At 39.0% G+C, this 25201-nt stretch overlaps 1 protein-coding gene across 3 annotated transcripts; it reads right to left on the reverse strand.

The window, feature by feature from the left end:
* Positions 1–1351: 1351 nt before the first annotated feature.
* HABP4 (hyaluronan binding protein 4) lies at positions 1352–23867 on the reverse strand. 3 transcript variants are annotated; one of them, XM_085042455.1, is made up of 9 exons: positions 23849–23867; positions 23365–23630; positions 13036–13183; positions 11980–12141; positions 11710–11781; positions 9822–9905; positions 4925–5093; positions 3043–3225; positions 1352–1890 (listed from the first exon to the last, which is right to left on the reverse strand). In XM_085042455.1, the coding sequence occupies exons 2-9, from the start codon at positions 23612–23614 to the stop codon at positions 1834–1836; spliced, it is 1125 nt and encodes a 374-aa protein (XP_084898581.1). In that variant the 5' UTR covers positions 23615–23630; positions 23849–23867; the 3' UTR covers positions 1352–1833. The 3 variants fall into 3 exon arrangements, with proteins under 3 accessions (XP_084898581.1, XP_084898580.1, XP_084898582.1); XM_085042454.1 differs by lacking the exon at positions 23849–23867 and having other exon boundaries at positions 23365–23699; XM_085042456.1 differs by lacking the exons at positions 11710–11781; positions 23849–23867 and having other exon boundaries at positions 23365–23695.
* Positions 23868–25201: the final 1334 nt, after the last annotated feature.

Consider the following 25201-nt stretch of genomic DNA (forward strand, 5'->3'; position numbering starts at 1 on the left):
ACATTCAAGACATGACAGGAAATAGAAGTTAGCCCTGCAAAGAAGCTCTCCACATCTAGGCATACACTCACCCCAGCAAGTAAAAACAAATAAAAATTCAGACACATTCTTCCCTGTCCAATGGGAAAATGGGATCAGGAAGGGAAGAACAAGCATATTATTCCAAGAACCCCACAGACAAAAATCACTTCCATTCCACATTCATTAAATTGCCATTTTTGGCAGAAACAAACAGTATCTATTAAAGGGGCAGCAGCAGTTAAATCTTAAACTGCAGCAATTTCAAGTAACATCTTCTGACTACAAAGTGAAGGAGTCATGCATTATTTCATCCAATTCAATTACTCAAATAGCAGCAGCATGGGTTCCTCTAACAGCAGCACTTTTGTGCATTCATCCTACTACAAGTCAGAGCATCTCTATGCCACTAAGATTAATTTCTTGTGGAATACAAAATCCCATGTTACAGCAAATTGTCATATAAATAATTCAACAATGCAAAAAAATCCTTTGGCCTGAACTACTCTGCAGACCATCTGTTTGGGACATATAGAAAAGTCTTTCTAGGACAGTTGCATCCTATTTGAGTAAAGCCTCATCAGTGAGAAAAGTCTTTTAAAATTCTGAGTATTCTTACAGCTTACTCCTAAGCAGAACTTCTTTTTACTCTGAGTCTCATCCACAGTTTGCTCTCTAAGAAGACTGCTTAGAAGTGAGGCACATAACTCGAAAAAGCAAAAGGTTTATATTCATCTGCTTTCCCAGTAAATTGAAAGAATGTGTTCAAGTTGACCAGGCATTTGAAGACTCCTGTGAGGCTGACAGCTACTTCCAAAATGTCCAGTGTGCTTATCCTCATTTCTTTCTGTCATCACCTCTGGCACCATTTTTTGCTTCTCTCAGATCCCCCAGAATGGCTCTGAGTATCCCCTTGGACAGGAAACAAGCTAGAAAATCTGGCTCAAGTATGTTAAATCATCCCCAATGTCACAAGCTTCTTGGTAAGGCATGAAACATTTTAGTTTGCAGTTGCTCCTGCTAAAATTAAAAACTTAATTTAGTTCTGTCTTTAGATCAAAATTCTTATTTTACTTTATCTTCAAAGTAATTGCAGACTATACCTTGTTACTGAAGTAGGACTTATGGTTAGGTGTTGATTGAAAGCATAAGTGCTGCCTTGATTTTAAAGATCACTTCCATTTACAGAGAAGTTCACTTTTTTTTGTGAGTACAAATTGCAGTTTAGGGTTTGGGTTTTTAACCCCCCCTTTTTTTCCCCCAGACTACATTGAAATAGCAAAAGCTTTTACCTACCACTCTGACTTCTTAAAATAATACCTCAAACCCAAACCAATGTGTACGCTCCTTTATTTGCCAAACTCTGAAGAACTGCAACTTGCAACTGTCTGAAATATACACTTCACTCAAAAAAAGAGCTTTCAAATTTACAGTGAAATTGAGTCCCAAGCCCAATTGTAGATTGTGTTGTACAGTTTACATTTCACCATGGTGTCATGGAGAACTTGATATAATTTCTATATATACATTTTTAAACACTCTTCCCATTAACTTCTCTTGAAGCCTAGTAGGGAAGTACTGTAAGCCCTCCCACAGGTTTCACAAATGGAGGCAGACTTTGGAACCTGTGACAGGATCCTGGTCCACCCATATTTCCAGAACCCTACTCTGTTAGCAGACAGCTGCAATAACTTCACACCAAACACCCAAACAACTTTTCAGAAGGAAACAGGCTTCCTTAATCCACACCAGCATAAAACTGGTCTCTTCACAGTTACAAACTGACTTTGAGATACCACCATTCATGACAGTTCTTCAAGCTAAAGCTGGAAAATCCTCAGGATCATCAGGATTTGGAGCAACAAGCTGCACCTATAAAGTAAGAAAAAAAGTTTTATAAAAATAAATGCATTTCAAAAGTATCTTACAGCCATGTATACATGTTTAACCTCAAAAGGGTTAATTCTATTCAAATGCTACTACTCAAATTGTATCCATCACTACCAAAAATGTTAAACATTTATCTCAGAACTTATGCCAACTATCATTTTTTCCAGTGTGAATGTATTTATAATGCTAATCTACTGCCTAGAGAGAACCAGAAGGTCACAATTCTGCAGTGCTGAATGAAAAAGAAAAGTAAAGCAGTCTCGAGCAAAACACTGCATATTTTCAGAAGGAGCATTACTATATTTGTACATTCTACAACTACTGAACATACTGGGTTGTAGTTTTAATCTCTTATCTCTTTGATCTGTCACTATAAAGAACTTTTTCTTTCAGATTAAGCAAATGCATCAAGACTTCCATATTATTCTGAAAGTTCCTGATCTTAAAGCATTTTAGTCACAGTAAGACTTCTGCTAGTACAAAGAATAAAGATGCCATTTTCCAGTGCGCAAATGTTTTTTGATTTTTTTTTCCAAAGGAGAAGATAAGTGGAAATTTTTTTATAATGGCTATATTGAACTCATGAATCATTCTGTAGGATCACAGATTTACTGATCTCACTGTCAGAGATCAAAGCATTACTGTACTACACTGGAATTTTTCAAAGAGATACAAATCTTTAGTCATTTTAATTACTTCCCAATTTATATCAAAACTCATTGCAGAAACAAATCCTCAAAAGGTCTAGTAATCAGACATTTTCCAAAGTATGCGCTAACAGCTGAGAGCATGAATCAGTATTTTATTTCAACTAACATAATACAGGCCAGGAACCCAATAAGCAGGACAACGTACTATGAGAGAAATAAGAAACAAGTCTGTCACTACAGAAACAAAAACTCCACACAGAAAGGGGCAGGATGTACACACAAACACTATCAAAGCTAAAAAAAGAAAAAAAAAAACCCACAAAAACCAAAAAACCCAAATTAACAACAACAAAAAAAACCACAAAAAAACCCCCTTCAAACAAAAAACCCAACCCTCTCCCCCCCAAAAAAGCCACCAAAAAACCCCACCAATGAAAAAAAAAAACCCAAAGAGGGAAGAAAAAGCAACAATAAAATTCATTACCACTTCTTCTGGTCGAGGTCCTATCTCTTCAGCTCTTCTGCCTCGACCACGACCACCTCGTGCTCCTCTTGATCCACGGCCAGGGCGTGGAAGGCTCCCAAAATTAATATCCAGCTGAGATGTTATATCATTCACCGGTTTTCGAAAGACATGAGAATCATCTTCAAAGTCTCCTTTTTGCAACTAAAAAGAAAATCTGGTCAAAGCCTACAGTTTCCATGTATGAGCTTCCCTCCCAGATACACATACACACTAGTATTACAGACTAAGCACTAGATGAACCAAGATGGTCTCTGGAATAGAAGACAGGCCTTAACTTGCACAGGATTTTAACACAGATGAGGTAATTGCAGATTCCCAGATGCCTGGAAGCCTTTGTTGGCTCAGATATTCCGGGCAACAAAAGTTTCCGTATAGCTCCCTAATTCTGAAGAGGTTTTCAGAAATATAAACTAGGAGGTTTTCAAAGGGACTAGAGAATCAGACTAAGCTACTTACTCCTACAGTTATCTCCAAGTAATTGTTAAAAGGCCATACCAAATCGATACATTCATCTACATGCCTGAAGCTATGAGATTACTGTTTTAACTGTGTGCTCCTAGTAGCTAGTCGATAGACTATTTCCCAGGACAACTTTAATGTGGACTGTAGTAATGATAAAGTACATGTTAATTCATCCCATACAATGATGAATCACTTTTCACGGATTTCACTTGCCTATGTTACACAGTTCCGGTAATGTTACATTGTTACACTGTTCCTTGTTAAAATGAACACAGAACTTCTATTCTGTGTTCATTTTAACAAGGTCTCTTGATATTCGGAGAACAGAAACTTCATGGGCAAAAAGAAGAGAAACTTGTATGCATTCTTCACACACTTGTATTCTCTTTTCGGAGTTTGTGGAAGATATTCTCCCCACCCCTACCACCACCTCCCTCAGAAAACAAAGAGAGGATAATGGCAACTCTGACCTTAAAAGTCTCACTAAAAAGAACGCAGGCTCAATGATCTAAAGTGATTAAGCAAGTTCTGATGCTAATATTATAACTAGAGAAAAGATAATATGTGTATTCATAAATGCATGTAGACTTCAAGGATCAAAATCCCATCATGCTAGACTACAAACACATACTTCTGTGACCCCCCAAAATCTCAGATCCAGGTAAGCTAGAATCTGAAAGAAGCTTCCCCTCTCTCCTCAGAATTAGTAGCTCTCCCTAAAATTTCAATCTAAATAATATAATGGAATAAAATTTAGGGGAAGTGGCAGGGGGCTGCACACTCCAGCACCACAAGCTCTCCAGCATTAGTTGTGAGATGTGGGATCCAAAAAACCCAAACCAACAACCACCAAAAAACCCCCAAAAAACAAAACAAAAAAAACAAAACAATCAAAAACCTAAAAAAAAAAAAAAAATCGTATTTCCAATGAGATACATGTGCCCAATGAGACACATGCAGATGTGTACTGGCAAGTAAGCTAAACAGGATTCAAACTGCGGAAAACAAGTGCATAGTAAGCCAAGTTCCGTAAACCAAGTTTTTCTAGCAGCATTACCAGAGACCTATACAGGTGGCAGCAGCAAGAACACATGTTTTATATTGCAAGAACACATTTTATATCAGTATGGCTGAGCCATAAGTTAGAATAACTTGATATATTACATATTTGCATGGAAAATGGGTGTGATGATCTGAGACAAAAAAATTGAACATGGTTTAAAGCCAGTTCTGGGGCACATGCCATTAGAGTAATAAAGCTTAGATACTGTTTTCTAGCCTATTCAGATTATTCTAGAACTAGTAGGAATATAATAGAGACAGTTTCCTAACGCTGGGCATAAAGGAGAGTTTACAGAATTCCTGAGGCAGTGCTTACATCATTACTATATTTTGACTTGTGAATCACCACTGCTTTGGAAGGAACAGTGGATTCTGGCTTCCGGATGTTGAATTCAGGCTTTGGTCGATTCCGCTGCTGAAGATTTTTCCACTCATCTAACGTCATTTCTTGAACCACTTCTTCCACTGGCTCTCCTTCACCAACTCTAGAGGTTCATAGTTTTAAAGTAAAAACCATAAGCTTGCAACATATCAGGATAAAAAAGAACACTAATCTCCAAAGTAAGGATATTAAACAAAACATTTAGAATGTTTCTCATGAAATTGTTGTCCTTAATTTCACTGACTCCCCACAGTAACTTCACGTATGATAGTTTTACGTTCATGTAAATTAGAGTGTATGTTTATATACTGTTTGAAATTAGTCATATGAACAAATGCTATCTGCACCCTCTTGTATTAGTACTCATCCAGTCTCGTCCTAAATTCAAGCACTTGATTCTAGACAAAAATCACTCTGCCTTTTGATCTGGTATATTCTTAACCCTACAGTTTAATAGTCAATCTACCCCTAGGAAACACAGCCACAATAAAAAAAAAAAAAAGCACAGACAGCAGTTCTAAAACACCTCAAGTGTATGGTGTCATTGACTTTGTGTCACTGCACAATGACAATAGGAGATGAATTCATGTTTCAGTGTAGCTTTCAGTCATCAAAAAGATACAATGATCACACCATGGGATCTTCCAGGTAATTATTAACATGTACTTTGTTAATTTCACAACATGCTCCCTTGAATTTTTTTTTGTCTAATGTAGTAACAGCCAAGGAGACAGTATTTATCATTCGGGAAAACCAGATTAATCCTAGTCAAATTTTCATTTGTCACTAAGTACAATGATGATATGTTCTAGAAAAATATATTGAATGTGTCAGAGGCTGCCTTGCATATTTTTAAACTGTAAAGACAGAAGGTTTTATGTCTGTAAGACACACAGATATGACAAGATACATAAGACAAAACTTCTTTTCCACCTGTGGGAACAGGTGAGAAGTCCACAATAGTACTGCAAGACAGATCTAAAACACCTGATGTACATTGGAAGCCTTTAAACATGTGCAAAGGAAACATATAATGCTAAAAAAAGTTTTGCATAACCATGACATTAAGGCAAGACATCCAGGAGAAAAAAAAACTTTACACAATAGCTACTATTTTCTAAGTATTAGAAAGATCATCAGGGGACACTGAAATCTCCAACAGCCGACTACATTAATATCAACTAGACGTGTATGAGAAGTAACAATTAAAATTGGTCATGCCTTGGGTCAGAAAGACCCCTTTCAGGTCTAAATTGCTATGATCATAAGATAACATGAGGACATTTGACCACACAGCGATTTGATCTCTCAAAAAGCAAACAGAGCTATTGCTTTGGAAAGTACACATACATCAAAAAACACCCACTTGCCAGTTCCAAAGCCAATACTTGTGGATTTGCACTGCAAATATTTGGTTTTTTCAACTGCAAAGTACAGTTTGATTTTTACTCCAAAGGACGGTTTTAACTGCTAGGTTATTAGCAGTACAAATTTGTTTTAGGATGTCAAGACTCCCAAGGGGAAACATCTATGAGTGAAGCACAGCAACAGAAACCTACATAGCACATTTTGGACAGAAACTCAATTGCAGCAAGTTATTTTAGGCACCAAGCCAGCATGGAAGTCTACTCTATGCATTACTTTCTACCTTCTAACCTTACACATTTAGTAACTGCTTGGTGTGCATTTTCATTAATCAAATTAAAAAGTTCCTTGGCACACCAGCATGATGCTTACAAAACACTGCCAGACAACTAAGCACAACCTCTGGATGTGAACAATGTGAATTCACAATGAAAGTCCTACCAAATCACTAAATGAGAGACATCAGTAATGGTCCCTACTGCTTCAGTGTTTGCAATGGATGACCACAACCCTTTAACTATGCCTTGATTATTGTGCACACAGTAAACAAAATACCTTTTCTTTTTACCAGAATAAATGCAAATAGAGAGGAATTCCATTTAGCTATGCTGCTATTAGATTCATAACATTAAAAATAATGACAGCAGATCTCAGATCAGTTTTTGTATTATTCAGCTGCACAAAGCAAGTGCTTATCCAGCTTTTATCAAGAAGTCAATGACACGAAGCTTTCCCACTAAACATTATTTACAAGACCATTATCACTGGCTATCATAAAATTTAAAGTTAAACAAGGTAAGACCAAACAAAGATTAAAGAAACTTACTACAGAAGAAAAACACTGAATCAAATACTTATGAAGCTCTGGCCTGATGTATGAATAGTTTTATGTCATCAGCGAACAACAAAAACCAATAAACCACCAAATAACAAATAAACAAATGAGGTAAATAGCTAGAAAACCTTGAAGATAAATTGTTAAAGCTTCCTATTACATAACCAAAACAATACATAGCTCCACAAAAAAGGAAGACTATCACATGAGAAAAAATAAAAGAAAACCCCACAGAACAAATACAAGCTCTGCAAATACCTTTAGGAATAGTAATTGATTAGCTCATGTGTTGTACTGAATAAAACAAAAAAATCTATTAATTTGAATTGGTCAACAGAAGTGTTACATTGCTTGGACTGTGAAGAAAAGTTCAACAGAAAGCAGCTGTGAGGAAAGTTTATGCTTCTGTACTAGCAGTATTTTATACAGGGTTAAGGTTAGGTTTTGTTTTTGCAGCAAAACAACCCCCAGCTATCAGCATGCAGCTTGGGATGATATAACTAGACAAATATTGTTGATACACTCAAGAAAATTCAAGGATATGGGAAAAATTCTGATTTATATAGCAAAAGCATTAAAGAAACCCTTATCCCACAATACCAAGCATTCAGAAGCTCAGGAATGGCAAAACTGAATCCTAAAGGCAAAATCTTTTAAGTTACAGAAGCCCATAGAACCTCTTTTCCAGTGTTGCACTGAAATTAGCCAGTACCACACCAGAAAGCTACACAGCATCTTCAGGCAGACAGGTTATGGCCACCTTCCAGGATTACATTTTTTCACAGTTAACTTTAAATTGAAACAGTTACAACAAGAAAGAGAATGAGAAAAGAAACAAAACTCAGCTCTTCAATCTCTTTCTCAAAGCAAGCACACAAGTGCAATAAAGCAGCAGAAAATACATGGCTTCTCTGCAGTCACTGCATTTTAGAATCAAAATGAGAGATCTTAGCAGCAGCCCAAGCAAACACACAACTCTTTATAATAATGAGGCTGTAGAAAAAGCAGACAGTAGCCTAACTGGTGTTATCTGGACAGCAGGGGCAACCCAAGTATGTAATACCTTTAAATACATCCTGAAGCTTGAACCCCATATCATACCAGCTTTTGCTTTTAAACACTAAAACAATTCCACCTTGTTAAGGTGTATGCCATACCACCATCCCTAACGACCTAGGCACTATTCACACAATGTCTCCTGTTTTAAAATACATAGTGTCACCAAGCCCTGAAAGCTAAAAGCAGTGATACCTGTAGCTCATATTTTGTATATAGAATTGTAAGCCTTTGGGACAGTGTTTACTGCACTGAAAAGAATCAACAGTGCAGAATTTTGTACTTGCAGGTTACTTGCTTTCTTGAATCATACAAATTTATAGTGGATCTTTCCTAAGTTAATTTAAAAAACCCAAACATTTTTTTTTCTGCAGTAAAATCACCCAAAAGGCTCCCAGTCTGACTGAATACCTAGTGACCTCTAAGAAATATGAAAGAATTAAAGATAACTGGCAGATTCTGCCAGAGGCTTTTTCCACTGTATATACTTCTCATGCCTTATGCTCTACAAGGAACTGATATTGGAATATATTTACAAAGAGCTTGAATTGAAGTAGAAATAAATACAAACATGAAACAAGTGAAGGCAGCAGCAATTGACAAAATAAAATAAAAAAAAAGCTGAATAACTGTTCTCATATTTAGCTAATACAGTGCAATTTTGACAGTATCTATACTACCCATCTGATCTAAGTCAAGAAAAAGTTTTTTTGGAAATTCAGTCATTAGTCATTTAAAGACAGATTTCCCCATGCATGTACACCTTTAGCTATATATTAAAAACTATCCCAAAATCAAAATAATCAAAGCTTATCAACTGAACTTCCTACAGGGTTAACCAACCTGAACATATAAAATGGGTTTTGTAGTCTAGTTAATTTTATAATTAAGAAATGAACCCATATCACTAGTAACTGGAGCTGCATCATGAGGTAAAAAAGGCTTCACAGCAACAGAAGAGTTTAACACACTGCACTGACCATCTTTCACTCATTAGGAAATGTTCACCACTTGCTATTTAATTATTCTTCAAGTCTCTTACTTGGGCAAGATTGTCCAGTCACTTTTTCTTAAGCTATTGTTTATTTGCTGTGACTCTGGTTGGAATGAAAGCCAGAAGATGAGGGGCAGATTTCTCTCTCAATTTCTCTACTTCTAAGTCTCACTTAATTTCCAGAAAGTTCTTCCAAGTTCTGCCATGCCCTCTCAAGAACAGACGATATCTGCATGACATTAGTGATTGATGAATACAGACTTAGACTATCTCAGTGTATTTTAAATGTGTTTGTGCGATGGCATGGGTAACTTGAATGCCTTTTCTCAGAATTGCAGAAATTTCAGAATTGCACACCACGGTGCAATTAAACGCAACCTCTAAATGTATAAATCAAGTTTTAGTCAGAATTAGGGATGCATTTGCTATACTCAAATATAGACAAAGCTTTTCTATTTTCAAATATGTGCACTAGTAAAACTTAACAGTTCACATTTCAAGTGTGCCCCTCAATACAAGCACATCAGTAAGACTTAATTGTTTCCTTTGCATTTAGAAAGAAAATATTTGTCTGACTGTACTTGCTCAGAGGCTCTCCTTCAGATGTCCTTGGCTGTTCAGGAGTTTCCACGGTCTCTTCCACAGGTGCAGTCTGTTCTATCCCACTAAAACAGTACGAGCAAAACAAAACACACACAAAAAACCAAAACAAAACCACAAAGGCTTCATTAGTTACACTGGGAAAAAAAAATTTAAAAAAAATTAAAAATCTATCAATATGTCACTTTTTTTCCCAGAATTACTTGGTAAGGAAAAAAAAAGGAAAAACTCCTTGATCATAAGCAGAAAAATCTACATAGTGACTAGTTGAGCAACTAACAAAACAAGGAATATTAGGAAAATACAACTTCTATTTCCTTTAAACAAAAGAATTGAAAAGCATGTATGAAGATGGAATAATTCAATCATGAATACTAATCATAGTATAACACTGATTTTTGGGTTTGTGGTTTTGCCTCTTTTAAAAAATAAAAATTTGTATTTTTGGTAACATGGACTTTAATTCACTGTCAAATGACAGCAGTAACTTATTTTCATTCCACTAGAAGGCATATATATTTAAAATTAACACCTTTTAGCCTCACATAATTAGCACAATTAGGGTACAAACATGCTTTTAGAATTGTTCATAGAGCTTTAATTTTGTCATTCTACCACATCAAAAGACAACATTGATATAAGTTCTGATGCTACTGAACTAAAAAAATCAAACAAAAACACAAACAAAAAAAAAAAACCACCCCACCCAACAACAAACAAAAAAAGCCTCCAAACCAAAACTTAACTAGGGAGAAAAAAATAAGGGCCACTGAATACCTTGTAACTTTATGAAGCCTTCCCTGATACTCTACAGGAGATAGTACAAAACTAGTTAACCAAATGCAGAAAACTGTCATAACAGAACTATGTGTTAACCTAGCCAATTCTATGAAAAGCCTGAGTAACTAACCAATGTACTCGTAGTATGAAATTCTGTAGAAGGGAGAAAAGTTAGTAAAATCTCTCAGAAGAATTTGAATTAAGACCCAAAAATTATTCATCCACGATGTGTTTTTTAAACTTTTAGCATGATTGTCTGAGTTTTAAAGTTTTAAAACATATATTTTAATTTAGAATAAAATTTTACATTTAAAACTATTTTGTCAATGAATGCGTATATGGACAAAGATATTTGCTATAAGTTCAAAGAACTGCCTTCTCTCCATCGTTTATCAGCATTCAGTTAAAGACATATATGGGAACAAAAGCTACTGGAAAGACTAACATACTGCTAGGTGCAAAGAATAGACAAAAGCCAGCATAATCAGTGAGCCTTAACAAATCTTAACAGAAACCAGTAGCATTAAAGATATACAGAACTGAATGGAAAATACCTGATTTTTTTTTACTCCAAGTGGCCATTAATCACATTATGCCACTGATTTCCTAGCACTTTAAAATGTAGTTCAATGGTACAATCAGCTAAATATTACTTTCAGAGACACACTGAATTGTACTACAGTTTGCAATTTAGAAATTATCCACAAAACTAAAAAAAGAGACAGGACTTTAAGCCCATAAACAGAGTTTGAATCTCAATCAGCATTTTGAGCAATTCCATTAAATACCAGAGTCCCACTTACCTGACAGACAAAATAACAACTTATTTCCATTAAAAGACAACTCAGCTCCAGTCAAAAGATTCTGGCAGTCTTAAGTGAACAACCATCATCATGCCTTTGCTTCAATTTAATCTCACCATCATGAAGGAGCCAAGTTAGAAAAATTGTAAAATTATATTAATCACAACAATAATTGAAAGTAATGCTTATAAGACTCAAAATGGACATGAAACTAATGAAAATGATGATGATGTAATGTAGGCCATAGAAAATTATGAACTATCACAGGCACAAGTATATGATGTACCTCATATAGTCTTTAACTGTTCTGCAGTTGCGAGCTCCACCTCCACCCTTTTTGTCATCTGTTTTCACTCCGCTAGAGAGGAAAACAATTCTGTGAGTTTAAGAGCTTTTTTCCTTTTTTTTGTTTGGACCTCAAACTAAAACCAGCATTAACTTTTTGCCAGCCAACCTGGATATTGTAGAAGGGAACTGAATACCTAAAGGACAGTACTGCAGTGCTGACTATTATTTACTTGCATACCAAGTAAGAAACAGCACACAGAACACTTACATTTTATCATTCCAACTTTGTCTTTCAAGTTCCTGTTTTCCTCTTTGGTCAAAGCCATCAAAACTTCTGTTTATTCCACCACCTCTTCCTCTACCTCGCATTCCACCTCTTCCTCCACCACGACCTCTTATTGGTCTTTCACAGTCTAATCTTTCCACCGGTCTAAAAAGAAGATAATTAGTCAGATTTTTGGTTTTATAGAACAGCTAAGAAGAAAAAGAATCACTGTTACACCTGTGCAGCTTCGGGACACATCAGTATATAACAGCTAGTGCACAATTTTTAGAGTGCATCTTTATACAGCACACACTGCACTTGTTTTAGTTTTGTCAAAAACGGGCAAACTGAATTCTGGAGGAATTATTACAGCAAATAGGAACAGAAAGATCAGCTATTTATTGGTAACACTGAAAACATTACAGAAATTAAAGAAAACTTTATAAAACTGTCAAATCTTCATAACTTCATCATACAACAGCTCCACCATCTAAATGCAGACTTACATGCAAGTGCTAAAAATTTCATACAACTTGTTCAATATCAACTACTGTCGTTTAAAGTAAGAACAGCCACACTCTGAAGTGTTAAAGGTTTAGGCGGAATTTTCTAGTACTTACAAATAATGGAAAATCAATATGCATTCACTGTCCAAGCAGTAAGTAATATGTCAAAGGTCTGTTTTCAGTTTAAACAGTAAAATTCATCCAACTTGGAACCTCCCACATGTTCTGTAAAGCTTGGTATGTGAGCTCAGAAACAAACACTATAAATGCTGCTGACTAGGGGGTACAGCTTCAAATCTTAACATTTCAGTTTTGCCTTCTATTTCTAACACTCAACAAAAATGCTCCACTTCAACCTCCAAGGAAGCTGGAACTACAGCTCTGACAGGCATGCAGTAAATAGTCTTGCAACAACCCTGCACATTAATAACACAACCATGCCTTCAAGTCACATCTGACTATTAGATCTGTTTTAACAACGTGAAAGGTTTTCCTTCCCACCCCTGTGCAGATCCTCTGTGGGAGACCTTAGCTCTCCCTGCACGATACATACCTTTCCACTGTGAATTCCACTTGTCTTTGTGCTCCATAGGGACGGTATTCCCTGAAAGATGGTCTCCATTCAGTTTTGTCCTGCTTCCCCTCTGCTGCTCTGTTACTGAATCTTGGCTGTTCTCCTCGCCTGGGTGTTCGCTTCAGGCCTACACAAACACACACAGAGATTACTGACAGCTCAATAGCAGCACAGTTGCAGTTACCAAACTACTGACTGTAGTGAGTTGATTACATCATACAGCATTCAGATTTCCTGTCTCCAATCCCAAGTCCACCAAAATATTAAAAAGCCCTTACAGCTAATGTTGCCAGACACTGTTTGTTTGAAAGACACTTATTTTCCCTTCTGTATTGATGAACCTGCAAAAATAGTCTGGGTTTTGACACAGGTCAGAGAAAAGACAGTCTAAAGAAAAATCTCATTTTGCTTCCATTAAGTAATAGAAAAGGAAAATAAAAACTGTTTCTTCATTTTCAAGGATCTTGAAAGAGTAGTACAGGATGAGGTGGAGACACTTCAATGGAAAATACTAATTTTTCCATTAGAAAGATGGCTGCAGAAGCAATGAAGGTGAGGGGAAAGAGGACCCTTATGGATAGGGTCACCATGAAACAACACACTTCCTCCCAGAAGAGCTCAATTTAGAAGTCTGAGCCTCCAGCTCCTCTAAGCTCACAGCTATTGTATCAAACAACCCAAGCAGGGTCACCTCCTTACACTGCCGTTCTGTGGAGGAAAGGACCACTCATCAACACTAGAGGTCACTCAGTTCACGTGGCAAACACCCAAGCAGTAAGTCAGAAGACTTCAACACCACTAATTCTAGAATATAAACATATTCCAAGATAAAATATATTTAGGCTTTTTAGAGTTTTGTTCAGCCACGTTTGGGGTTGGAGAGGATCAGTTTGGGCAGAATGAATGGAAAGAAACTGTACATTATAAGAGAACATATTGAGTTTTCCCATTCAGCCTCTATATATGTAGAAGATTAAGGTTCTTTATGTGCTTCCTTTCCCATTTTCCCAGATTCTGTGCTCTACCTGGGACAAAGCTCTGCAGAAGCAAGCAACGTTTTTTGCCTGCTAGGCCTCCATATTTAAACCAACACCTTTTTTTAGCCAATAGTGTATGTCAATCAAGCAAGGAACAGAAAGGTTAATCTCAAACAAAACTGAGCCACAGTTTCCATGAAAAATACCTGTGGAAAGCTGAGCAAATTACTGAACTCAGGTTAGTGGACAAGTGACAGTCCTGGCTACTGTGCCTCTGTTGCTAGCACATAGAGAGAAAAAAGGCTATTTGATGTCACAATATTAAGATGGAAATTAATTCATAGCCCCATAGAAGTGCCTGTATAAGAAGATTTCTGATCAAAGCTTTGGTGGTGAGGACGAAGTCTAACACCATCTATAAAGAGAAAGCTTCAAAGAACTATCCACTTGATGAACAAGTGGTAAATAAAGCTTTTTATTATGCAGAACGGACAGTGGTATTTGTACAGAGAAGATGGTTTTATCTGTGGTGCAGAAGAAACTCAAGGTTTGCTTTTCTTTAAACTACGAAACACTTGACATAATACATTCCAGTAATTCTCTCTTCTCAAGGTTTGGAGTTACTAGAGCCTTAGAGCAGTGAGCATATTTGCATTCCCCAAATTATGATGTAGTCTCTGGATAAAAGACAATTTTTGAAACCAGTTTCTGAGTAAGCTTTTTGAATCAGAACACTTTAACACAAAGCAAAATAATAAAAAAAAACCAGAATTGTATATGCTGTTGAGAAACATCTGCTCTATGCACATCTCAACTACACTACCAATTATAAAAGTGTTAATTCCAAATTGGAATGTTACTGCAGAAAAAATTACTACTAATTTCTGACCTCATTTTAGTTATTTGGTTGGATCTGAATGCACAACTGCAGCAGAAGCCTACTTTTTTTTCTTTTATATCATCTCACTGGCTATGAGAAGCATCAGTTATTCTAAAAGGATTCCTTTGGCAAGAATGCAATAGTCAGAGACACCCATCCCTACATACTTAGTATTAATCTCAATTTCACCTTGAGATTCAAAGAGCTCCTTAGAACTAGCAAAGCAATGCTAAAAAAAAAGATACAGAAGTCATTTTAAAAAGATAATGTCTGGTTCTGTTACCCAGTACCACTTAGAAGTACTTCAAAACAAGTCTTCTTGCCAGATATGTCAGCGTATTATGTGTCACCAGCACTGAGCATACTGGACAAAGAAGTCTGTTCTACACCAATTTCAGTGCAAGGCTATTTCACTTTGATTCTAGTAGGCAGTTCTAATTACCACAGATGGATTCTAAACACTAGAAAGACTATTTTATACAGATAACAAGTGCCACAAAAACATCTTTAACTAGTTTCACAGACATGAAGTAGTAGATTAAAGCAGTATGAAGCACCTGTATCTCTCCAGTAAGACAAGTCACCCTCAGGGCAGAAGTTTGTGTGACCTGCTTGTGAATCAGTTCCAAAAACAGCCCAGCTTTCAGCTCCACATGTATGTAAGTGCAAACCAGACTGGAGTTTGGCAGCAGTGACAGCACAAACCATAAAATTTTAATCTTCTGCTATGTACATGTCCTAACACGGTGTAATTTACAGAGCTCAAGTTCCCTTTGGGGACATAAAAAACAAGGCAATAAAATCAAGACAAAGCATGAGCAATCTTGTATATCACTGACATAATAACTTAAAAAGAACTGGGCTACACTTTGAATGCTTATTAACTATCTCTCTAAGTATACTCCAATTTTGTCTTCTGGCTTGCACATATAGACTGGTATGCAGTTTTGTTTTCTTCAAAACCACAAAAATACTCAAACTTTGGAGTTTTGTGGGTATTCTACTTGAGGCCTTACAAACATCATGCTGAAAACTGAAGATCACTCTTTCGTGGCTAACTAGTTTAGCCTCTCTTTAAAGTGGTTTCTCGGTGTCTTAGAAGTTACATCTGTAATCTGTATTCACCTGAATGTGTCCCACCATTCTCCACTTCACCGCAGATTTCCTTGAAGGTTACTGCAGCAGCCCAGTCTGTTGGCTAAGCTGCATATCACTTTACTTTCTAAACTGAGGATTCAGTAAAGAAATCTGATGCTTAAAGTGTTTCAACAAACCCAGCTTCTTTTTTTATTTTCCCAGAACAAGCAGGGAAATTGCTTGTTGAGCTATTATTAGAGGGAAAGACTCTGTAAATACTAAAATTACCAGGTACTAGAACTAGATAGTGCTACAGAAAAAAAAGCTCAGTTTTATGAGACATTGATAAAACTCTAAATCATACAGACCGAACATACTTAAGTAGTTTCCATCATCCCCACAAAAATACTATCAGCATTAGTTTTGCTAATACTGCAGCACTAAGATGAGAAGATTTTCTAGAGAAGTGTTTTTAATAAACATGTGCCATGGAACTTGCAACTGGAAAAGCAGAACTTGTATTTTCAAGACCTAAATTGCTAGGTTACCCAGACACTGGATATCCGTGTATTAACAGACGGATTTAAAACAATGCAGCAAAAATCTAGCTGCCTTTCCAGTGTTGTTGTCTAGCTCTCAGCAAGTTTCTCTATCCATATAATCCATCCTCAAACAAGTGAGACTTTTTTTTGGAAAGAGATATCTACATTTTGTGTCTTTTCACTTGCTCCTACTGAGAGAGTGTGCTCTCACCTTCTTCAAATTTTTAGTTTTAAAAGTTTTTGGTGTAGAAAGCCTTGACTTTAGACAAGCACCACAAGGAGCCCAGCTTGCAACTGCTGTCAGTGACTATACGCTAAGTAGAAACCCAGCTGTTTCTCCTTGTCCCTAATGTAAGGAGCATTAGGATGTGTTGGCAGCTGGCATGCAATTCAGAAGCTCAGGGAAACAACTTCTTGCAAAGAGCAACTGGGAATAAGAGTGTTAGGGGAAGGTTCATGTGGCAACACAGATTCTTTCCCATGGGAACTTTTCTTCTTTCTATGTTTTATTTATAAAGATAAGGTTTTTGTGTTATTGAAATGGTCTTTGGAGACAGGTGGTTCAAGCCTGGCCAATCGGCCTAAGGGGAGGTTTTGAATTGGCCCAATCTGAACGGCCCAATGATGTCAATATAAATTGTTAATATAAATAATAAATGCAGAATCCTTTTGATCACCTGAAGCCTCTCGACTCTTCATTCCGCTAGCGGTTCAACAGCAACACGTTCACATTGACAGAAGACTCCCCAGCATGCTTATTACAAAGAGACCTCTTACAGACCCTAGATATGGATTTATATTTGTTGCCTGAATGAATAGATCAGTATGGGAAAGAGTGTGATCACCAAAAGCCTACAAAAGGAGCTAAAAATACTAGAAATGTTGAAAACCATATCCACGAAGTTGTGGAGTAAAATTAGCACCTATGCAGAACTCATAGCTAGAGCTTAATCCATAAATCTAAAAAAACCCAAAAATTCCGAACAACAATGGGAAGAAACCCTCCTTCAGCTTTGAAAAACTATGCTTTTTCCCAGTATAATTCAAAAGGACAAAGTAGACCCAAAATAGGTCCAAGGCTATGGTAGAAATACTTTGACCAGCAAAGAAAACAATTGTAAGGAATTTTGTAAGCACATTTTCAGTAGGGTACTGAAGACCCCAAATACCAGGACTAGGGCAGTTAAGTAAACCATTAAAAGAAGTTATCAAGGCAGAGGAAGTGGAATTGGAATCTAGAGAAAGAAAGGATTTTCCAAGCTGTAAAACGAATATTGGTTCTAGGTCACATAACTCTGTGCATGACCCAAAGTGGAACTGATTCTTAAACAGCGTGCTGTACACATATCGTCCCCTCAATACACAAATTGTTCTGAATTTTAAATCATTCATTTACTTACTATAAAAGAATGTCATGTTTTTCAGCAACTTTACTATTTGTTCCTTCCAACAGTGAGCCACATCACAAGTGTTATGAGCTGTTTCACTCCAGCCAGCTATGAACAGATCTGTAAAATCAGCCTCTGGGGACCTTAGATCTTATACTGCTCACCAATCGATCTCCATACTATGTAAATGGAAAATGGCACATGGGTTATGCATTGGTGAGAAACTTTGAGGTACTTGGAACTGAACCTCTACAATCCTTGGTGATGGCCCAAGAGGCCAAATTAATCGAATTAGCAAGAGCAGCCTGGTGGTGACATGACCAGCAAGTGACTATTTACACTGATTCTAAGTACACTTTTGGAGTGTGTCATGCAATGGGTATGCTATGAAAAGAATGACAATCTCTTGCTCCAGCAGAAAATAGTATTTCTGATGGATTTTAAATCCAAATGCAGTTGGTAGCCATTAAGCTTTCAAGAGAAATTCCTGTAGTACACTCTCTAAGCTCATACAAAAGGCTCTAAAAAAATGAAAAAAAAATTAAATTACCTACCCTTGTAGTTAGATATATGTATAACAGCCTGAAGTTTATGAGTAGTACTTTGGGATATGCAACACTGGCCGGCATCTATGGTTGTCATCAACAGGACTAGTGTCTGACAAACAATTATACCCAGGACCAGACTCTTGAATATCAATGGTTGACCCAGTGTGTTAAATAAATGCAAAAAAGGTTTGAGGGAAAAATAGTAAGCATGCTCAATGGCATTACTGAAGTATTAAGGTATTTAAACAAAAATCCAAATTAGAACCTAAATAGAAATAGTCATATACTATCCTACTATGTACTTATTTTGCTACTAAGGCTTTAGGACATTATGTCTGTTACTTGTAATAACACTATATGTGACATTATGGATAGCAGTTAAACGCTTTGAAAGAGTTCATGAGTTCTTTCTAACATAATAGTGCAAAAGCTTAATAAAAACAAAGAGAGAACTGTTGTAGACTGAATTTAGTTAGCTGAATTCTTTTAACTCTTGCCTAAGTAGTTTTGCTTAGCACAAGCAGACAAAGTTGCTGAAGCTTAAGGCCACAAGCTGCAAACTTTCACTTTGAAATGCTGAATGAGTCTTATGCTACTGTTTTGCAACAATGAAAGGAGGCCCTGAGACCAGTGCAAACTAAAAGATGGACAAGTCATGGCTATCATCAGAAGCTGCAACCCATCCAGATAAAAACAGCTACAGAGAAAGAATGCAATAAGGAACAAGAAGATCATAAAACAAAAATCGCCATTGGAGCAAGAGGTGAATGAAAGGTGTGTGAATTGTGCAAAGAACAGGTGCATAGGTTGTAAGGGTATAAAATCCCAGGGATTTCAATGCTCTGCGTCACTCTGGAGATGCACCAGGCTTGAGCTGTCCCTACTGCAGTACCATGTAATTATCAATGGGGTTTTTTCCCAGAAACTGGATGTCTGAGACTTAGCTGTGGGAAACCTGGGGTGAATAAACTTTTTTTAAAAACTTACACGTGGGCAACTAGTTTTCCTTTACAACAAAGCTTCATAAATGGAAATAGTAAAAGGAAACTCACACCTTCAGGCACTTATTTTGCTATATTATGGAGTCTAGCAGAATTATGACTCCAAAAACAATGTTACTTGCTCCCCTTTAAATGTGTGTGTCCATGTAATTTTAATACTAAATTTCAAACAATTTTGTTAAAGCATGGCTAATTACATGATATGCAGAAGAATAACAGTATCCCAAAAAAAAAAAAACGCTTCAGCTATTGCATGCAACACACCACCAAGGAAAGACACATGGAGTTAGACTCTATCCTGTGGTATTTTGTTTTCATGTGTGCAAGTACTCATTGAATCACAGAATCACCTGCCACAGATTTCCTCTAGACAATCCTTATGATACTGTAGTTGAAAGAATGCTAAGATAAACTATTTAAAAAATAAGAAAATTGCAGTCAGTCTAAGATAAAATTCAACAGAAACTTTGTATGCCATTTTAAAGCCATAGCTAAAAACTCAAACATTTCAGGAACTATGTATAAATGTTACCAGAAACATCATATGTACATGAAAGAATAAAACCTTTTAGAAGTATTAGCAAAAAAGGTTTAGAGATTTCAAAAGAACAGAGCATATTACTGCATGATCAACAAATTTAATTTGCCTGGATCGGTAAAGAATGCAAGCTCTGCAACTGGGCCTTTTGAATAAAGAGCTGGCAAATGCAGTTTGGTCACTGTGGTAAGAATGAACTGAGTTAACATCAAGTGGTGCAATTTTAAGAGCTGCAATACCTACAACCAACCTTTACACAATTCCTCAGCTAAGAGAGTCTAAAAAACACAAAACAAGCATCAGAAGAAGAGAAAAAAAATACACCTTTAAGGTCAAAAGTATACGGTTTGGGGGCAATGAAATAGGAGTCCATTTTTTCCACAAAAAACAAGCTTTAAACATTGTCTCCTTACAGTTGTGTCAACTCATAATAAACAGTTTGGATTCTAAAGGTCAAATTACTGCATTATCTGGTAAAATCCTCTTAGGAGGTTTTCTTCAAATTGATAATACTTCCAGAAATTTAGTAAAAACTCCTCTGAAAAAAGGCAGTGAAGAACTATATAAAAAAAGCTAACTTACAGAACTGGTAACTAAATCTTCCACTCAAACATTAAAACATAATACCACAAAAAGTCTCTAAATACTGTAAAACTTTTTATATTGTAAGATAGAAGACTAGATTTGCTTTACATCTTTCTAAAGGTGAAGACACTTTTTCCAGATGCTCAAGAAATACTACTAGAATAAAACAAAAACTGTGAAACTTTTAACAAGACTTTTTGTAGCTCAAACAAGCAAGCACCCTAGTAATTAGATAAAACAGTCTGGACAGGTCCAGAGGAGAGTTATGAAGATGATGAGGCTGCAGAATATCCAAAGGAAGGCTGGGAAGATTATTAAAAGTTTGGTGAGTCTGCCTTATGAGAAAAGACTGAAGGAGCTATGTCTCTTCTCCCTGTACAAGGTTTCATATCAGCCACATCACACCACCCCAGTATTTGAAATGTTACAATGATGAAGGCTCTCTTCACAAGGAGCCACTTTCAGCAATTAGGTTCACAATTTCGTAATTTTAATCCATATTATTTATTTCCCCAAACAAAGGTGCACTCTTCTAGCAATGCATTCATCATTAGAAGCTTTATGCCAAACTGAGGAGGTACAAAGACCTTCCCAGAGATTACTCATTCTCAGTTGTTAAGCTGATGCCCCCCGAATCTTAGATAGAATCTTAGATAAAAATTTTCTGAATCCTAATAACAAATCGACTTTGTATGGCCCACATAAAGAGTTGACCACCTGCCTTCCAAAAAACCACTAGATTTTTCTCTCAACATGCCATTCACTTAACATTTGTCAACTACACCATAACCGTGTATTTGCCCTTACTCAGAGTTCTCTGCCCTTCAGAGCAGACTTGTAAAGACAGCACATTTAAAAGAGGACCACACAGTCAAGACCAAGTCTTCACTATCCACACTGGTTTAGCATTCTAAACGCTATACTTTTACAGTTCTTACTTCCTAAGAAGCCCAAGACAAACATACACAAAATCCTGAGCAGCTGCTATGTTTAAAGAAGAAGGTGCATTTTTAAATATAGAAGTAACTCTCCTTAAAATAGATCTTAATGCCCTTTCACTAAGGATACTACAGTCAGCAGTCTTTTCTCCATTTTAAATGAGTAGGAAACTGAACCAAGGTGCACATGCCTGCTGTTTCTGTACGAGAACATAAGCTTCTTAATACCAAGGTTGCAAAGAATAGTCAAAGACACTCCACAGGGCCACTATGCATTACCACAGAATTAAGATGCCTATACACAAGCAGGAGGTTAAGGATGGTCTTCAGCTATTACCATGATTCTGGTAGGTTACTGATAGCCACCAGTTCTTGTTCAAGAACTCTTTCATCAGAACTTAAGACTTTGCTGTTCTCTGAGCAAACGCCTTCACCTTCTGTTGATAACCACAGTAAAGTAACCTTTGAATAAAATAAGCTAGTATAGTCTGAGTGAGTATTGGTCTTAGAGGCAATAATCTCTGACAAAGCCACATAACTGCAGAGAAACCTCAAAAATACTAGTTTCATATAAGTGCCCAGAAAGACAGAGACAACTTATTGATATCTCAATTTACAAAGATGTTCATTAGCTAGCACCTATTTAGTATTGGAAGATTCTCTGCTCCACAAAGTCAACTAAATGCTGTTGGGAAGAATGTAAGACCATAAACCTAAACAATAGAATTGGTAGCACTGCCAACAACTTGATGGAGCAACAACCCCAATTCAAAGGCCTTTTTCTAGGCCATTAAAACACACAGTACAATTACTGTGAGTTTAACAGGAGCTTCTACTACAGGAACAATACATCTCAATAATAGATTATTATTAATAGATGTGTTAGACTTCATGCTTCCTGCAGGAGAACGGGAATTGACAACTCAAGTGAGCAAAACCAGAATCTTCTGCGCAAAGAGTCTTAATATTTGGAAGCAATAAGCCAGCCCTCAGATACTTTAAACAGTGAATCCAGCAACCTGAAGCTCAACACTAGTTAAGTAGTAACAATCAGACTCACAAAGACACCTCCAAATGCAAGGAACTATGGCCCAGCAAAGCCTCCCGCTGCAAAGAGGACCGTGCCAGATCATCTTTCGGTACAAAAGCCAACTGACTGCCTATTTCCCCAAGCAATATTACACATCAAACCCCAGCAGCTGACCATTCCTGAACACCTTGTTGAAGAGTTACCCCAGGAAATAGGGTTTTATTCAAAGGCTGGTGCACCAATGCAAGCTTAAGGCAAAGTAAGCACAGATTCCCGGAGCCGTTAAAACCCTGGAGACACTGAAAGGCCAGAAAACTCACAGGTACTGAGAAAACATACCTAGAAACTTCAAACACTGAAGGATACTGCCCAGGGTGACAACCGACAAAAGGCAGCAACAGTGCTGCTAAACCAGCATGAAAGCTGTAATGCTGCAGCATAGGAGTTAATGCCCTTGCACTTGTCTCTTGGGGATATTACTGAAGTTTTCATTTACACATCCAAAGCCTTCTGGGCTGAGAGCGCTCCACGAGATCGTGTCGCGACCGTGCCCAAGTGTCACTGCTTTCTCCAAGGCGACTTTCAGGTGCATTCACCACCATACCCCACCACGATCCCAGTTTTCTCGGCCCCGCTGTGACACCGCTACCCAAGCCACGCCACGCTACGGCTGCCAAGAGGCCGGAGAAGCGCAGAGTCCAGGGCCATCCACGCCGCGCCGCAGGACCCGCACCGGGCACCGCACCTTCCGAAGCCACGCCAGCCGCCCGTCCCGCCCGCCCCGCCGAGGCGCTGCCGGCGTACCTGGCTGCGGTGGGGCCGCGGGGGCAGGGGAGCTCTCCGGCTGCTTGCGCTCCTTCTGATTCTCCCTCTTGCCGAAGCCCGCCCGACCGCCGGGCACGGCAGCTCTCCTGGCGGCGGCCGCCGCCTCGTCGCGTTTCTTGCGCTGCTGCTGGCGGCGCTCGGCCTCGCACAGGATGTCGAAGGGGTCCGACTCGTCGTCCAGGAGCTGGTAGAAGCGATTGGCAACGGCGCATCCGAAGTTCTCCTGCATGACGGCAGCCACCGGGCTGCCCACCAGCCCCGTCATCATCCGCGCGGCCGCCTCTCCTCCCCCGCCCGCCCCCTGCCCGCACTCCGGCAGCCGCAAACCGCCCCCCAGCCCCGAGGCTGCCGCTGCTGCGCGGGGCCGGAGCAAGCCGCACGCCGTGCCAGAGCGGCGCCGGAGCGGCCCCCGCGCCGGGTCGGCCGGGCCCAGCCCCGCCTCGGAGCTCCCGGGCCGCCGCACCTTCCCCTCAGCCCCGCCCCGTCCGAGCGGCCGCGGCCAATGGAGCCCCACGGCCCAGCCGCCTATAAGCGCGGCCGGGCCCGCCCACCGCCGGCACGCGCGACGGGCGAGCAACAGAGCAGCCAGTCCCGGCGCGAGGTTCCGCCCCGCCCCTAGCGCCCAGCTGCGGCCAACTACCGTGCAGCACCGCCGCTGTCAATCACTCCACCGCTAACCAATGCGGTGCTGCACTCAGTTATTCCCGGGTGTGTGCCCCGCCCCCCGGCGGCGCCTCAGCCGCGCCCTCAGCCGGCCGTGCTCGGGCTCGGCGAGCGCGGCGGGCGGGTACGCGGCGCGGGGCTGCAGCCCTGCCTGGGGACACGCCTTAGCAGCACCACGGCTGTTCTGGTACAACCTACACCCTCTAACAAGAGACACCAGTGAAAGACGGCGCCCGCTATACTGCGAGCTCCCGAGGGTAGCTGTGCTCCAGACGGCCGGCACTCATGCATAAAGCACTATGGTGTTCCCACAAAGTTTCTGAAACGCCGCCTTCTGCTTAGAAACGCAGCGGTGTGCATCAGGCCGGCAGCTCCGCGGCGCCGCGCGGTGACACTTCGACCAGCCCGTAGGTGCAGCGCCGCACGGAGAGTCACGGCTTGCTTGGCCTGGAAAGCCGCTCCGTCCGCCGAAAGCAGTGCATGGAGCCCCCGGCTGTCACTGAACCCTGTGAGGTGAGACTGTAGAGCAGCCCCCCTGTAGGAGCCGCATCGGCTGCTCACAGCTCTGGGCTGGGCTGCGAGTACTTTTGCTGTCTCAAAATAAAAATGTCTCAATAAATATGACCAACAGTGACATGCGAGGAGACTCAGCAGAGGACGGGCACCTGGGCAGGTGAAATACCAGTGCCTCTTTTATTAGCCACGGGAACACCAAAATCTCAGCCCTTCAGCCACAATTGCTCAAAGAATGCCGATTGCAGTCTTGATTTCTGTGATGAGCCTGGTTTTATCCTGATCGTTCATGAGAAACTAACACTTCCTCTATCATGATAACTTCACTGCATATACCACCTTGTTTTGAAATTAATTTTATCCTCATTATGGGAACTTGAAACTAAATCAGAATTCTTGGTATCAAAAGGCACGATTAAAGACAGCCTTGTCACCATAACTGCCTTCTCTGTTCATTTTGGAGTGCTGATAGATCTGTGCACACCACTGTAAAACAAAATATGTTGTATCCTCCACAGGTTATTCCAAGCCCTGAACATAATCATAGCATCTCTCCTGGCTTTCATGTAGACCCACTTTTGCAGGGCATGCTTACTGCAGAATAAAACTGATTTATTTTGACTTAGTACCTTTTCAAGCT

The sequence above is a fragment of the Lichenostomus cassidix genome, chromosome Z (assembly GCF_008360975.1).
Source record: "Lichenostomus cassidix isolate B80296 chromosome Z, HeHo_3.0, whole genome shotgun sequence".
NCBI classification, from domain to species: domain Eukaryota; kingdom Metazoa; phylum Chordata; class Aves; order Passeriformes; family Meliphagidae; genus Lichenostomus; species Lichenostomus cassidix.

Bases quoted from the DNA above. Each gene is read 5' to 3' on its own strand.
- HABP4 (XM_085042454.1), bottom strand. From the start codon at position 23,653: ATGATGACGGGGCTGGTGGGCAGCCCGGTGGCTGCCGTCATGCAGGAG. The intron at 3,226-4,924 runs GTAAGCACTGCC...TTTTCTTTTTAG, and splicing joins AGTCAAAATATAGTAATGAT to TTGCAAAAAGGAGACTTTGA. The intron at 1,891-3,042 runs GTAATGAATTTT...CTTACTTTATAG, and splicing joins GACCTCGACCAGAAGAAGTG to GTGCAGCTTGTTGCTCCAAA.